The following is a 16,829-nucleotide window of genomic DNA, read 5'->3' as shown; positions in this document are numbered from 1 at the left end:
TTGCCAATATAAATAACAGGCTCGAAAAGCAAAGAAGGAAGTGGCACCAAGCTAATGCCATGGCCGTGTCATCTACTTCAGCAACAATTTATATTTTGCGGCAGAATTTCCCCATTTCAACCACCAAGAACACTAGTGTTTTATTGAATTTTGCACCAAGAAAAACATGTAGACATGTTATCAGAAGTAGCTCAAGCGATGGAACAGCGGAGAGTACAGCAGCAACAAAGGTACAAGAAGAAGAAGAAGAATCAGAGACATTAATGGAAGTTCCAGAAGGACCTTCTTTGATTTCTGCTCTTAATGTGGAGAGAGCTCTTCGTGGCATACGTAAATTACTAACCCTTTTGTTCTTAAAAGCCTTTGAGGGTTTTGGGTTTGTACTGAGTTCAACGAAAGCAGATTCAACTAATGAAGTGTATTTTTGGAATTAATGCAGCCATTACAGATGTAGATTATTACGGTAGACTTGGGGTTAAAAGAGGATGTTCTAATGAGGAGGTTACAGTTGCATATAAAAACAAGGTTGAAGAATTGCTGAAGCAAGGACTAGATGAAGAAGATGTCAGGAAGGAAATGGAGCTTCTGAAAGTTACTACCTAATCTTTTTATTTTTATTTTAAAGATTTTTTTGGCAATTTTATTATTCAATCTCAAGTGTATGAATATTGAAGTTGTGTTTATTAATTATGTGTAGGAATCATACGCAATATTATCATCAGAAGACGAGAGAAGAATGTACGACTGGAGCTTGGCAAGAAGTGAGAATCCAGATAGATATGCTTGGCCTTATGAAACCGACAAAGTAAAACCCTCGCCAGATACTCCTCCGCCTGTGCAGGTTTGCAACTAATTTTTCATTGTTGTTATTTTTCTTTTTCTTTTTTTTTTTTTAAATATCCCTATTTTCTTCCTTATAACATATGCGTTTTATTTATCTTAGCATTGTCTAGCCATTGAGGATTAGCTTAAAGGACACGTGAAAGTAAATATTAATCGGATTGAACTCAAACATAGGCTACTCAAGTAGATTGGCCGTGGAGCACTACAGTTTTGCATCACTCAATTTAAAATTAACTTGAAATTAATTGAATTATGTTCAAACATATATTAATTTATAAAAATAGATGAAACGGTAAGTATCGTTTTCTGTTTAGTTAAGGTTTTTAATTTAAAAGCCCAATTATATTTAGACTTTAAAATTATTTTAAATTTTCTCTAAATATATATAATGAGTACTTATACATACATAATATTTATATTATATCTTTCACATACATATATATTTCAAATTTTCTATATAATACTAATTATAAAATTATTTAACTAATCTGAGTTTTAAGAACTAAATAGTTAAAAGCTATAGCAATATATTTATTTTATTATTTAGATTTGATTAAAAAAAAATTCTGTTACGTTTGGGGTTTAGTTTAAATGGCAAAAGTGTTTGTTATTAGAAGTGAAAAGTCTCGAGTTTAAGTTCATGGCCTGTTAGCTTTTCAATAAATAAAATTTTAGTTGAGTTAAAACGCAACTAGATTTTACAGTGGTTATTATTATATTATCAATGTTTACAGAAACGGATACGTGATGCAAAGTCACAAGAAAGGGTCTCTTAGAAAGAGGTCCACGTCGGCTTTTACTGAGAGGTTCTTAAATGAAAGAATATATTTAATTTAACTAATCGTTTTTAGCAGTACCAAGATCCATATTTTGGCACTCTTTTAATTTCTTTCCTGAAGCTGTTAGTTTAACTGTTTTTTGATAACGATAAGGAGAATCCTGGTGGCAGGAACCAGAAGACGTGGAAACGACAAGATTGGTGGGATACTTTTTATTGGGTTGGTTAGTACTGTCCTTCGTCTTATCCATTGCCCTCAACCGATAAGGTGTATAATTTCATCAATTCTTTTTCTTTTTCTTATTCTTTTATAATAATATTGTATATTTATTAGTCTATTTCACATGAATACCTATTGTTATGTTGCTTATACGAAGTTCAACCGATTAACTCAAATCGAAGCTAATGTATTTTTATTAAGAATTTAAATGGCTTCCAAGCAACATTTAAAAAACAATTTCAAAAATTCTTAAAATCTTGATATTATAACAGATAATGCATACATTGAAACTGGATGATTATTATTTTTCTCTGGTTAGTTTTTATATTATAGTAATTATTTCTTGATATATAAATATTATAATCCTTCATTTTTTAATTTCTAATTTAACTATTAAATATGTTAAATTAAATATTATCTATCTTTTCAATTTCAGCTTAATATACGAATTGCTTTTTATATTTTATTTTTTACATTAATATTTCTTATATTTTAATAAAATTTATTACTATCTTCTTCCGTCCAAAAATTATACAAACAAATAACTAAAATTATAAAGGATACTTTAATTTAATCATTGAATCAGCTATGAAGACCTTTATCAAATTAGAGTAATTTATTACTTCTGGCACAATCTATTTTTGATATCTAATAAAATAATAATTAATTAGTTATTTTATTTGCTCTAATCTTTAGCAGTTTAAAAGAAAGAAAGAATTTACTCTAATTTAATAAGAATCTAATTATAATTTTATTTAATCTATTTAGTCCCTTGACTTAGTGGCTTTAAATCTTGTAACGTTTGTTTCATGTTAAATTCTAACAAAAATTTCTACTATATAATCATAAAATGGAAGGATGATAAGTAGTAGAATATGAGAACTATAAGGGAATATAGTAATAAACCCTATTGAAATCTAGCATGGAACCTTGATCTACGAAAAAGAAAGAAAAAAAAAAAAGGGGATACCAAAGCCCCATAATACAAGGCAATACTAGATCCCAAAAAGAGTACAGCAAATGGATCGACTTCTTCCTCATGGGCAAGAATTTATATTGGGCTAAGGCTACAGGAGTCCTGTATATTTGCTGGACCAAAGTCCATTCCTATTTTCTAACATATGAAACCTTACGCATTGTTTGGAAGAGGAAAACGGGTAAGAAAGGAAACCCACAAATTCATTTCTTGCCTTTTATTTCCACTTTCCTTCATCTGCCCATCAGTAATTAAACCTTTTCGCATTGGCACAAGAGAGGTGCCCACTTCCCAACACAACCACATAGTCCTTCTCTAAGTAACACTAGCCATTTTTTCATAATCATTCATGGTAGGACGGTAATGGGATAGATAACCAGACAGGTCAAACTATCGAGACTTTTAACTTAAAATTTTGAATTCAAATGTCTATGTCATCGGACCAATCAATTAAACTCGAGATAATAGCAAAGGTCGGTTTAAACCTTGATTATATCGAATATTCTGTAAAGTAACATAAAATTTTATCATAACGTCACTAGATCACTAAGATAGCCATGCGTCCCTGCTCAGTAGGTGATTATAATATAATTGCTGAGTTAGAAATCCTTTTAGTTTCCTCTTCAAGTCACTATCTCGATGAATAGGTATAAAAATCTCTCTTTTAACACACAAAACACACTGGATAAGTGAGTTACAACTATTAAATTAATAATGTTAGTAAATTTAAATGTAAATTGTTAACGTTTTAACTTTTAAAGAAGTATATGACTCTTTGTATCAGTAAATTTAAATACAAATTGTTAACATTTTAACTCTTAAAAGATTACATGACTCTTTGTATCAAAAAGTTAAATCATAAGGTAATATTTTGTATTTTTTTTCTAATTTTTATAATAAGTAGTATTTTAAAAAATATTTAAATTTAAAGAGTAAAAAAAATTTATTTGGATTCAATGGATCTTTATATTTTATATTTTATCTTTATTTATAAGCATTAAGGGTTTTAATTTATTTTTTTCTTTCTAAATTTTGTCAATTGTTTTGTAAGATTATGAAATAGAAACTGTATTTGACTCTCCGTGTATAAATAGTCACGTGAATTTTTTACTTTATATTAAAAAATAAAAATTATATTTTTAAAATAATAAAAGGTAGATGTTTTTACAAGAATAAAAAATATATTCAAATTTTATTTTATAAATAATTTTTAAAAATAAAAAATTTAACATATGTACCATACATGCTTTTACACGTTGAGTATCTCACAGTCATTGAAAAGCTCAAAATGTTGAACTTTACTTGTATGGTTATCAAGAATTAATTACAAAAATCGACACTTCCATCCACGACTTATCTTCTCCGGGAGTCCCCAATCGAACTGAAAATAGTAGAAGCTATCAAATACGGGGGATTCTCAAGCTGTGATTACTGTTCTATAATTGATGTTGCCTTGCCAATTTTGTCAGGGTCTGAACTTATTATGAGTATAATAATTCTAAGAAATTCATGAGTTGTTCCTTTCTTTATATTTAGCGTCTATTTATTTCTCTGCTCATATATTCAAGAAATCCTGTTGTAATCATTTAGATCTGAAGTTGGGATTTTTTGTCTTTGCTTCTGTCTTTTGTAATTTATTCCAGAGTGAGATTTTCTTTAATATTGACCAAAAAAGAAGATTTTCTTTAATCAACTAGCGTCTCCCTCATATATAATTAATAAGAATACTCTGCTTATATATAAAAAATGAAAAACCAAACTTTACCCTTAGCATTTCTTGCTTGATTCCAATCATTGTCTCCATACCTATCCCTGCGAATCCTGAATAGAAGATAGTACAACTTCTAACACTAATGAATGAAAAGTCATTATGTGAAGCATTTGGTTAAGAATTACATAACAAAGGAATGCTTTTCTACTGTGGAGCTGGGCATGTTATTTGTGAAACAATGGAAAGAAGCAAAGGCAAAGCTGAGCGTCTCATCGGGATTGCCCAGCTCTATTTTCTCACACGCTAGTCGTGTTTTAAGATAGTGTTGTCCAGTGCCTGGTGCTGTTAAGTGTAATTTAGATGCTGGTATTTTTGCTCAAGAAGCTCGTGTTGGTCTTGGGTGTATCTTGAGGAATCATACGGGATCGGTTCTGTTTGGTATGTTTCAGAATTTCCCAGGTAATCTGTCTCCAACGGAAGCTGAAGCAATCTCTCTTCGTGAGACTCCGAGTTGGGTAAAATCCTTGAGATATTCAAGGGTTGTTTTTGAAATGGGTTACAAAGTTGTAGTAGCTGCTCTTTCCTCGTGACCTGGTGATCATTTAGAATTTGATGCTTAAATCCAAGAGTGTAATTTTCTTCTTGCATCAGAAAATGGGTTTTCTGTTCATTTTGTTAATAGACAAGCTAATATTGTTGTTCACTCCATTGCTAGAGCATCAATATCTCATGCTGGTCTAGTTGTTTGGCAGGTCACTTCTATGTGTGTGGAAAACCGGATTGCTTTGAGATTCCTTAATAAAGCTTTTTTTCCTTCTAAAATTATATAAAATATAGGCATCACTTATCATATATTATATATATATATATATACAGCAATCATTCACAATGACCTATTTATGCACATCGATGCAACGTAAGTATATTGACAAAATGAATAAATATAAAAAAGTGCATGAAACCTAAATGTTTTTTCTTAAAGGCAGCATGAAACCTATAATCTGAGAGTAGTCCTATGTTTTCAAGAAATTAATGTTTTTCTAATTTATTATTGGCATGACCATTCCTCAGAATCAAGCAGGAATGCCAAAGATTCAAAGTCCAAATTGGCATTGTCTCCAAGCCTAGCACTAGCAGCACTTGTAGTCCAGTCCTTGAACATGGGCGGCTCTTCTAAGTGTGGATCTAGAGGCGACTGATCATGATGCTTGGGTTTCATGGAAAAGCTCTCCTGGTAATTATTATCAGAGTTGACTGGTGCAACATCTCCATCCCTTGGTTGAAATTGGTGGCAGTCAAGATTCAGTAAATTATCTAAATGATAAAGATGGCAGCTTCGAAGCTCCAGCTCATTAGTCTTACTACAGTTGAATTCTGAAAAATATTCAGAATCTTGATAAGGATGGTGAATAGCCAAGGATAACTGAGCTGGGTATACGGCTGCCGGGTTGAGGTCGATGGTGTTAACTTCAGGTGATGGAAGTGGCGGCAATGAGAGGAAAACTTTGGTGCACCTAGTAGCTTTGGTGCGGATGACTTGGGTTGTTGGCTGAGATAAGGTTGATGGTTTGTTGGTCATGTGGGTTTCAGCAGCAGGCTTTCCCTGTTTACAATTGGTTTTTGATTGCTGTGAATTAGTTGATTGAGCATTCGCTTTCTTTCCCAAAGTAGTGTTCCAATAGTTCTTGATTTCATTGTCTGTTCGCCCAGGTAACCTTCCAGCTATTAGAGACCATCTGCATATATACGTTCATGTAAAAGAAATCAAAATTATTGAATATCTGAAATCATATATATGTTAGGTATATATAATAGTGAGTGATGAATATCCAATACTCAGAAGTTATAAATGGAGAAGAAGCAGTGTGTGTGTGAGAGAGAGAGAGAGAGAGAGAGAGAGAGAGAACCTGTTACCAAGAAGCTTATGGAGTCTAATAATGAGGTCTTCTTCATCATGAGAAATGTTACCTCTTTTGATATCTGGCCTCAGATAGTTTAACCATCTAAGTCTACAACTCTTACCACATCTCTTCAACCCTACAACACAATTATCTTCTTCAACATAAATCTCCATTAAAACGAATAAATGTATCATCAGATGAACTTAGTTTAAAAGAAAACAACTTGGAACATTTAATACATATGATTATATATGTATATATATACCAGCTCTCTTGGGTAGGTTTCTCCAATTGCCTTCGCCATGAGCTTTAATGTAAGCAGTAAGAATTTTATCCTCTAATGCCGTCCATGCTCCTCGATTCAGTCCTTCCTTGGAGCAACATGGACTCCTCCCCATCTCTCTTGTTTATTTTCTTTTTAGATTCTTTTTCTCCCTATTATTGCAGTGTCTAACACAAGAATCCAGAAGAAAATATGCACAATAACGATAAAGTGGGCACGAACGTTTTATAGGCCATTGGATAAGGATATTAGATATTTAATTGAAATTATTAATTAAATTTTATGAAGTGGTCGGCCTTAATCAATTATAGCAATTTTAATTATTTCCTAATATAATTGGATTTTAAATTTAATACCTAATTTCCATTTAAAAATTGATAATTTTTCTTGAAACTGAGCTAAATTGAACACATTAGTATGTATATTATTAAATTTTATGAAGTGGTCGACCCTAATCAATTATAGTAATTAAAAATTAATTATTAGTAAACATAATATTTAAAAATATTATTCTTTATAATTAAAATTATTATGTAATTGGAAAACTAATATTTATTAATATATTATTTCTTTGAATTAGAATAAGTATTTAATTAGGAATATAACTTATTAATCAATAAGTTAATAGAGAAAATCTCAAAATTTCACATAGGGCATGTTTGATTCGGAAGTTTGATGCGGTGATAGTTGTTTCACTGAATTATTATATTAAATTATTTAATAAAAAATTTAAAAAATAACAACTGGTAACTAATTTAGTCTCAATCAAATTGACGTTTCTATCTAAAGCTTTTTCTTGTCAATCGATAGCTGATTTGATTTTTTTATTTATTTAAATATTATTATCTTAATTAAAATTTATTAAAACAATTTATTTTAAATTGTTCTCATATAATTAAAATTATTTTTAATAATTAAATAATTATAATATTTAAAATTATGATATCTGAAATTAGAAATTTTTATTAGTAAAATTAAATTTAAATCTCTACTTTTAAAAAATAATTTTTATAAATATTTTAATAATAATACAATTGAGCTAAAGAAAATTAATTATAAATTTTTTAATTATTATTAATTTATATCATTAAATATAATAAAATATATTTAACGATAAATTATACCTTCAATTGTTATCTAACATACTAACAACAACCGCTAATAAAATTTTACCAAACGGTTTAATTTATCAGTCATTTGCCACGAGCTGTATTGATCAGCTGAACCAAACAAGTCTATAAGCTTGAATCTCATGTGTCAAAAGTAAATATATACCTATTTATTAAAAATTATGTGCGGATATTAAAAAAATTTAGATATCGAAACTAATATATATATATATATATATATATATATATATTACTCCTATATTTATGTTTACCGATGGACTAAATAAATAAATAAAAAGTTTGGATAATTTGTAATGGGTCAACTCAAATAATTAATAATAATTTTGGGTTATCATTATTATTATTATTATTATTAAATAACACCAACGTCATGAAAACTTTACTTACAATAAAGATTAAATCAATACTTTTTCTTTTCTCTTTAACTTATATAAATTGTAAAATAAAAAGATAAATAACCTTATTTATTTTATAAATTTTTAAAAAAATTCAACTATAGACGTTAGCTTTTCCTCTCAAACTCTCAATTTTCACATTTATTATTTCTCTCTACCTCAAAATCAGACCACCCAGTTCTGATTTTATCACATTTATTAACTTAGCATGAACAGTGGCCAATATGAGTTCGATTCTATGCAATGTATCAAAGTAAGATTTGGGCATGAACCTCATATGCTTTTATGTTGTCACTGCAATTGCTGCAAATTTTCTGTTTTTGTTGATGTTGGTATAACACCCTTTTCAGCTCTTGTTGGATCAATATCAAACAAAAGCCAATTCTTCTTGCCAGGATTCTATTGCTTCATTTTTTAAAATTGTATTTGAAGGACTAGAGAATCTATCTTCTCCGGGTATCTTTTCTGCGACTCTATCTACAACCCTATCTTACTTTGCTTGTGTTATGCTAAATATTTAATACCTAACATATATTATCGGTAACTAGTAAAGATTTTTCTATTCAACGGTTAAGATTAAACGTCATAAATTTAATAATTCAGAATATTTATAATATTAGTGTCATATGATCAAATCAATTGTTTTCTTCTTATTATTATAGGATAAATTAATTAACTTCAACTTTCCTTGATGGGAAGTTAACAAGTAAACGATTACTTCCCTTAGTGGGAAGTTGCTAATTTGTCTTGAATTTCTATATGTAAGAATTATACAAGAAAACAAAAGAGTTTTCTCACATGAGAAATTGGTATTATTATTAGTAAGGAAAGAAAGACACTCCACAATAATATTAATTCTTGAAATAAGCAAAAGGAAGAGAAAAATTCCGCATATTTAAGGCATTTAGATAGATCATATTCATGGAATCATAAGAGGTAACTCGACTATCTCTTTGAACAGTTATACAAACTATAATTAGTTTATAATTATGGGCATGATGAATTTGTTTCGTATGATTTTATTAGTTCCAATTTGTCACAATGCTAAGTATGAAGTGGCATTAAATGGTTGAGCATACATCGTTATTTAATATTTAAGTTATTTATTATGATAACATATACTGTAAATATAAGTTTTATTAATTACAAATAGATATGGCTAATGACTAGTGGAGTTGGATTTGGATAAAATGCTTTGAATTGTAAGGTTCAGTTCATTTTAGATTTTATTTTCATATCAAGTCATTTTAATATTAGTTAAAACTTTTTCGATTCTTAATTTTTTTTTAAATTAGGATAATTTCAAATATAGAAGCAATCAAATTTATATAAATTCTAGTTTTGGTAATTTTAGATTTTGAGTCAATATTCAGACTAATTTATTAGATTTTGATTAGATTTTTTAGACTCAATCAATTTCAGTTTTTTCTCATAAGCTTTTTACAGTAAAACAAAATAAATTAATTGCATTAAGACTGTTTTGATGCAGCTGATAGTTGTTTCACTGAATTATTATATTAAATTATTTAATAAAAAATTTAAAAAATAACAACTGGTAACTAATTTAGTCTCAATCAGCTGTTGATCGTATCAGCTCTATCTAAAGCTTTTTCTTGTCAACTGATAGCTGATTTGATTTTTTATTTATTTAAATATTATTATCTTAATTAAAATTTATTAAAACAATTTATTTTAAATTGTTCTCATATAATTAAAATTATTTTTAATAATTAAATAATTATAATATTTAAAATTATTACTCCTATATTTATGTTTACCGATGGACTAAATAAATAAATAAAAAGTTTGGATAATTTGTAATGGGTCAACTCAAATAATTAATAATAATTTTGGGTTATCATTATTATTATTATTATTATTAAATAACACCAACGTCATGAAAACTTTACTTACAATAAAGATTAAATCAATACTTTTTCTTTTCTCTTTAACTTATATAAATTGTAAAATAAAAAAGATAAATAACCTTATTTATTTTATAAATTTTTAAAAAAATTCAACTATAGACGTTAGCTTTTCCTCTCAAACTCTCAATTTTCACATTTATTATTTCTCTCTACCTCAAAATCAGACCACCCAGTTCTGATTTTATCACATTTATTAACTTAGCATGAACAGTGGCCAATATGAGTTCGATTCTATGCAATGTATCAAAGTAAGATTTGGGCATGAACCTCATATGCTTTTATGTTGTCACTGCAATTGCTGCAAATTTTCTGTTTTTGTTGATGTTGGTATAACACCCTTTTCAGCTCTTGTTGGATCAATATCAAACAAAAGCCAATTCTTCTTGCCAGGATTCTATTGCTTCATTTTTTAAAATTGTATTTGAAGGACTAGAGAATCTATCTTCTCCGGGTATCTTTTCTGCGACTCTATCTACAACCCTATCTTACTTTGCTTGTGTTATGCTAAATATTTAATACCTAACATATATTATCGGTAACTAGTAAAGATTTTTCTATTCAACGGTTAAGATTAAACGTCATAAATTTAATAATTCAGAATATTTATAATATTAGTGTCATATGATCAAATCAATTGTTTTCTTCTTATTATTATAGGATAAATTAATTAACTTCAACTTTCCTTGATGGGAAGTTAACAAGTAAACGATTACTTCCCTTAGTGGGAAGTTGCTAATTTGTCTTGAATTTCTATATGTAAGAATTATACAAGAAAACAAAAGAGTTTTCTCACATGAGAAATTGGTATTATTATTAGTAAGGAAAAGAAAGACACTCCACAATAATATTAATTCTTGAAATAAGCAAAAGGAAGAGAAAAATTCCGCATATTTAAGGCATTTAGATAGATCATATTCATGGAATCATAAGAGGTAACTCGACTATCTCTTTGAACAGTTATACAAACTATAATTAGTTTATAATTATGGGCATGATGAATTTGTTTCGTATGATTTTATTAGTTCCAATTTGTCACAATGCTAAGTATGAAGTGGCATTAAATGGTTGAGCATACATCGTTATTTAATATTTAAGTTATTTATTATGATAACATATACTGTAAATATAAGTTTTATTAATTACAAATAGATATGGCTAATGACTAGTGGAGTTGGATTTGGATAAAATGCTTTGAATTGTAAGGTTCAGTTCATTTTAGATTTTATTTTCATATCAAGTCATTTTAATATTAGTTAAAACTTTTTCGATTCTTAATTTTTTTTTAAATTAGGATAATTTCAAATATAGAAGCAATCAAATTTATATAAATTCTAGTTTTGGTAATTTTAGATTTTGAGTCAATATTCAGACTAATTTATTAGATTTTGATTAGATTTTTTAGACTCAATCAATTTCAGTTTTTTCTCATAAGCTTTTTACAGTAAAACAAAATAAATTAATTGCATTAAGACTGTTTATTCTGATATAGATGACATTAAGAAATTGTTTATTTCCTGCAGCTTCTCTCATGTATCTCGCACTTGTAACACCTTGGATCATAACATAGCCAACGATAGTTTTCACCTTTTAATACAAATTCTACCTTTGTTAAAAGAAATAGCATTAAGACTAAAAAAAACTATTAACTAAGAAAAATATTAATTAGTCGATAAAGTAGATAATTAATTATCAATTAAATTAATTACTTAATAATTGGTTAACTTAATGCGTAGTAAAACTACAAATTACATAGGTGTTGGATGTGCCTAAGAAAATGACATTTTTGAGCCCAATATGAACAGGTCTACTCAGAATCAAGCAGGAATGCCGAAGAGACAAATTCCAAATTGGCATTGTCTTCAAGACTAACACTAGTAGTAGCACTTGTAGTCCAGGGCCTTGAACGCGGGCGGCTCTTCTAAGCGTAGAGACGATCGATCGTGATGATATGGATCCATGGAAAAGTTCTCCTGGTAATTATTATCCTACTCAACTAATGCAACATCATCTCTATCGCTTGGTTGAAAATGGTGACAATCAAGATAACAAAATTATCTAAATAATCATGATGGTTACGTAGCTCCGAAGCTCAGCTCATTAGCTTTACTACAGTTGAGTTCTAAAGAGTGTTCAAAATCTTGATAAGGATGGCGATTAAACAGTGATAATTGAGCTGGGTATACAGCTGTTAGGGTTGAGGTTGCTAATGTAAATTTCAGGTGGTGGAGGTGGCGGCAATGAGACAAGAGGATGGTGCTCCTGGTGGTCCGGGTGCGGGTGAGCTACGTGTGATGGTTTTGTTGGTAATGTGGAGTTCAGCAGCAAGCTATTTCTGTTCAGAATTGGACTTTGATCGTTTTGAATTTGTTGGTTGATCGAGCATTGCCCTTTCTTACACAAAGTAGTGTTCCTATAGTTCTCGATTTCATTGTACGTTTGCCTGGGCAGCCTTCCACCTATTAAGTGCTCCAACCTTGTCACTACATGGATTAATCTTACTAGTGTCCTTCCACAAACTTTATTTTTCTTTCTTTTTTGCTTTGTCAGTTACTGAGCGCCACCTATTGAAATGATGTTGCCTTTTCTGTGAGCTAAAACAATGTAAATGTCACCCCCTTTATTATTATTTTAATAATAAAAATGAATAAATAAATATATACAATCTTTAATTTTTACTCACTGAAACAAAATTTTAATAAGAGTTAATTTAATCTATCGCATACAATTTGGTGTAATATGATATTATTAAAATATATAATATTATATATATATATATATATATATATATATATAAATATATATTTAAACTCGTGATGATTCTATTTGAGAATCAGATGTGTCGAGTGTCTTGTTGACTCCAAAATTACATTTTATTATTTTTAGTTTTTCTTTAATTTATTTTTATTTATTTATTGCACTCATTAATATTTATAATTATTTTTAAATTTTAAATTTTTATAAATTTATCCTTTATGTTTATTAATTTCTTATTTTTAATTCTTAAATTTTTATTAATTTTTTATTTTGTTCACATTGAAAATATATATTTTTAATTTATTAATTAAATTTTCTAAATTTGCCACCGAGTAAAGTTGAGGTGGATCTTGGAAGCATATGCCCAAGCCAAGAATCTCTGGATGTAATTATTTGTTTTACCAAATAGAGAGTATTATTTTGTTATTTAGACTTGGATTTGCGCAGTTTAGATAAATCTATACTTCTTACGAGATTCAAATGGGAAAAAAGAAAAGATGAATTTTGCAAATACTTCCTCTTGTTGCACTATTTTTCTTCTGTTTTTTGAAATAACACTTGTTAAATTTCTAGGGCAGGCAGCTTTTGTTATAGGTTCCATATTGAAGGGAACAGGTAAAATATTTGTTTGCTGTCCACGGTCATAATATTAATAATAATGTCTTCATTGAATAACCCAAAATCCGAAGAAACAAAGAAAGAATTGCTATCTACTCATGAATCATGCATCAGATCTTTCCTAAATCTCTCCTTTGTCCTGTCTGTTGACAAAAAGCTACACAAATTCACTTAAGGAGTTATTAATTTTGACTCTCTTTGAGAAAACAATAATAGGGAAGGTAACAAAAATAAATGTTGATCCAAAATGGGCATTTCCACGTGCCCCCCCTCGAGGCTATATTTATTATATATATATATATATATATAATATAATCTTATCATATTATTATTGCACTTTGATTTCTTATATTTGGCATTAATAGTAACGACACAGTGATCTTAATCTGATTCTATTTTGCATACTTTATTTCTATAAATTGTTCCATGAAAACATGTGATTTTGAATGTTAGTTGCAATCACTTTGAGATTTCCCCCTTCCATGACTTCAAAATTCTGTTAGTCGTCATTCATTCACTGCACCTTTGTCTTTTGTGCATCCTGAATAAATAAGTTTTTCTTTCTTTATTTTTTACTCCAATGCATTAGAATACGAAAATCATTAAGATTGGTAAATATAGATCGAGTTTTTATTTATTTATACATTTACTCATAAGGTCCTTTAAGAAACATTATGTATGTATCTTTTCCTATAAGATAATCACATAATTATTCAGGTCAAAACGCGGTTAGGCAACAAATATTCCTCAACATTATTATATTTTTAATCTCATTTCCTTTTCTTTGCTAAAATTAATTTGGGTTATAGCTAAAGTTGGACGACCAGGTTAACTACTACAATTTCTTGGTGACCAAGTTGATGTAATGTAATCAACGTACTTCTCGACTTGATGATCCAGTGCTTTATCAAATTCTGGGACTAAGTGACCACAGAAGATGGTTACATTAATAGTTAGTCCTGTATTTTCTTTCTAATGATCTTTGTTTTTTTTTTTTTTTGAAGCAAATATGATTCATTATTGAAATAAATATAATGATTCATTACTAAAGCAGATAGCAATAGACATTATTTTAACTGCTACATTATATATTTTTAATTTTTTAATGGATTTAATTCATTAGTGAAACTTGATAATTCATTGCTTAGTTGCTTAGTTATAATAATTTAAAATGGGTCTTGTTTAAACAGTTCATACAATCCGTACATAATTTTTTCTATTTCTATTCTTAAAAAATTCATACAGTGTCTAAAGAAAACTAAGCATTTGAGTTGATTTTTCTGTACAAGTCTCTGATAGCAGGAAGACTTCCAGGCCGAATAGACAACAAAATCAATAATGACTGGAACACAAGATTAAAAAAAATAATAAAAAGAATCGACATATATATATATATATATATATATGTCATGACAACAATCTAAAAATGAGGAAAATAAAGGGAAGCTTGGTCAAGTCTGCAAACGTGTGCTTCGGACAAAGGCATGTAGCTCCAATAAAGTCGCATAAAAATCAAACCTGCAGTTGAAGAGGAAATGGATTCCCAGGTAGCAGCAGCCATAAGAATAAGAATTGGGGAATTTAACAAGAATATGTGGTATCAGAAAACAAGTTACATAGTCCTATCTATATCAGCGAAGCAATGTAGACAATTTGACAATGGACTTTGGGGTCAATGAATTTGTGCTGTCTGATATATTATGATTCTGAGCTATTTCAATTTGATCAACGTGACTGGTGCAGCTGGATATGATGGTGCCGGTGGCGGTGTAAGCGGATGGCTTTTTGACCTCGGACCAGCCTCTCCTGTTCCCCGTACAACTACAGAAAGATTGCTTATGTAATATTTCAAAAATCTTCAATGATAAACTACTGCTCCAATCATCATAAACTTATTACTTACAAGTTTGCTTGTTTCGCACTGTGGCTTTTTCTTTCTGTATTAACCAAATGGATTTCCTATGAACCGATGTAGACGCCTATATAATTAGTCAAGTTAATGTCACATATTGGAATTATGCGTTGATTTTAGAATCTTTAGATTTAAGACAATATTAGAATAAAAAATTATTATAACAGTCCATCATTCTTTTAAAATGATGGATTTTAAAATTTCACACTTGTAAATGGGAATTAAAAATCTTAAAAAAAAAAAAAACTTTGAAGAGCGGTGAATTTCTTAAAACCCACATATTAAGACTTGACAAACAATAAATTTTAGCTAAATTCATGAATTTTATAAAATTTCTAGTGTAAAATCCTTAAAAGATTTAAGCTAAATACAAGTGTCTGTAATAGCCATGATAAAGTGAAGTATTTTCTATTAGGTTGGTTAGAGTTGTTAAACACTAATGCCTTTATTTCAATCAACTCTTACGTCTACAACTTAATTTTGTAAAGCATTATATACATAATTGACAAGTGACAATTGCTCGAGGGCGGAAAACAAGTGGAAATTAGATATTATAGATACAATGTTGTCCTGGCCATACAAAGTATTTCGTTTGCTTTGGTCCAATCGAATTGACATCATCCTACCTACGTATCAAGCATTTTAGTCACTTAATTTTCTAAATAATTGCTCAAATCTTAGACTAAAGCCTCTTTAATTCTACGACTGCACTATGGAAGCTTCCTGCAAGTTTCTCTGTTAAAGCTTTGTCAAGCTAATTTAGTCATTATTAGTGACTTACACTCCAAGATAAAATGCATGTTCAGAAGACTACCCTTTGTTTAGGTTAAATTTTATATTTGATGTAACTATCAAACGGGATGAACAATATAGTTGATAGTATTATCTTACAATGTAGAACCTTTTTTATCAGTAGTAGAAGAAGAATCTTCTCTAACTTTCTTAGTCACTATTTGTTTTTATTATTATTATTATTATTGTAATTGAGCTGGTCTCAATTTATGATATTAACTGTTAATTTTAATATTGGCTGTAGGTGAGTGCAGTGAGCATCATTAGTGTGAATTTGTGGTTAATCAAATCATATAGGCATTTGACTTATTGTGGCGGCTCAAGGATGACTTCTTGTACATATATGGATACTGAATTCGGATTGCCTTTTTTGTTAGATTGAAATTGCATATATATATATATATATATATATATATATATATATATATATATATATATATATATATTTTTCTAATCTTTTAATTAATATTAATTTTTAATTTCTAAAAAGGTAATTATAATTCAAACTATGATATTTGATTGTAATGATTGAGAATTGCGATTTGACAAACAAAATCCATTTTATTAATAAGGTTGAGAAAAAACAAC

The 16,829-nt window shown here is 28.8% G+C and overlaps 2 protein-coding genes across 4 annotated transcripts; one reads left to right on the top strand and one right to left on the bottom strand.

Moving 5' to 3' along the window:
• The first annotated feature begins 3 nt into the window (after positions 1–3).
• On the top strand, positions 4–1,991 carry LOC8281202 (NAD(P)H-quinone oxidoreductase subunit U, chloroplastic). The gene is made up of 4 exons (XM_015717441.3): positions 4–330; positions 440–591; positions 698–841; positions 1,793–1,991. The coding sequence occupies exons 1-4, from the start codon at positions 60–62 to the stop codon at positions 1,886–1,888; spliced, it is 663 nt and encodes a 220-aa protein (XP_015572927.1). The 5' UTR covers positions 4–59; the 3' UTR covers positions 1,889–1,991.
• A 3,445-nt stretch (positions 1,992–5,436) lies between these two features.
• LOC8258573 (transcription factor MYB123) lies at positions 5,437–6,904 on the bottom strand. Of its 3 annotated transcripts, none has more exons than XM_048371589.1 (3): positions 6,695–6,904; positions 6,436–6,583; positions 5,437–6,264 (listed from the first exon to the last, which is right to left on the bottom strand). In XM_048371589.1, the coding sequence occupies exons 1-3, from the start codon at positions 6,825–6,827 to the stop codon at positions 5,577–5,579; spliced, it is 969 nt and encodes a 322-aa protein (XP_048227546.1). In that variant the 5' UTR covers positions 6,828–6,904; the 3' UTR covers positions 5,437–5,576. The 3 variants fall into 3 exon arrangements, with proteins under 3 accessions (XP_048227546.1, XP_048227547.1, XP_015572891.3); XM_048371590.1 differs by having other exon boundaries at positions 6,436–6,580; XM_015717405.3 differs by having other exon boundaries at positions 6,436–6,565.
• Between the last annotated feature and the right edge of the window lie 9,925 nt (positions 6,905–16,829).

This window comes from Ricinus communis, chromosome 3 (assembly GCF_019578655.1).
Source record: "Ricinus communis isolate WT05 ecotype wild-type chromosome 3, ASM1957865v1, whole genome shotgun sequence".
Classification (NCBI taxonomy): domain Eukaryota; kingdom Viridiplantae; phylum Streptophyta; class Magnoliopsida; order Malpighiales; family Euphorbiaceae; genus Ricinus; species Ricinus communis.
This window is presented reverse-complemented; position numbering and strand designations above follow the sequence as displayed.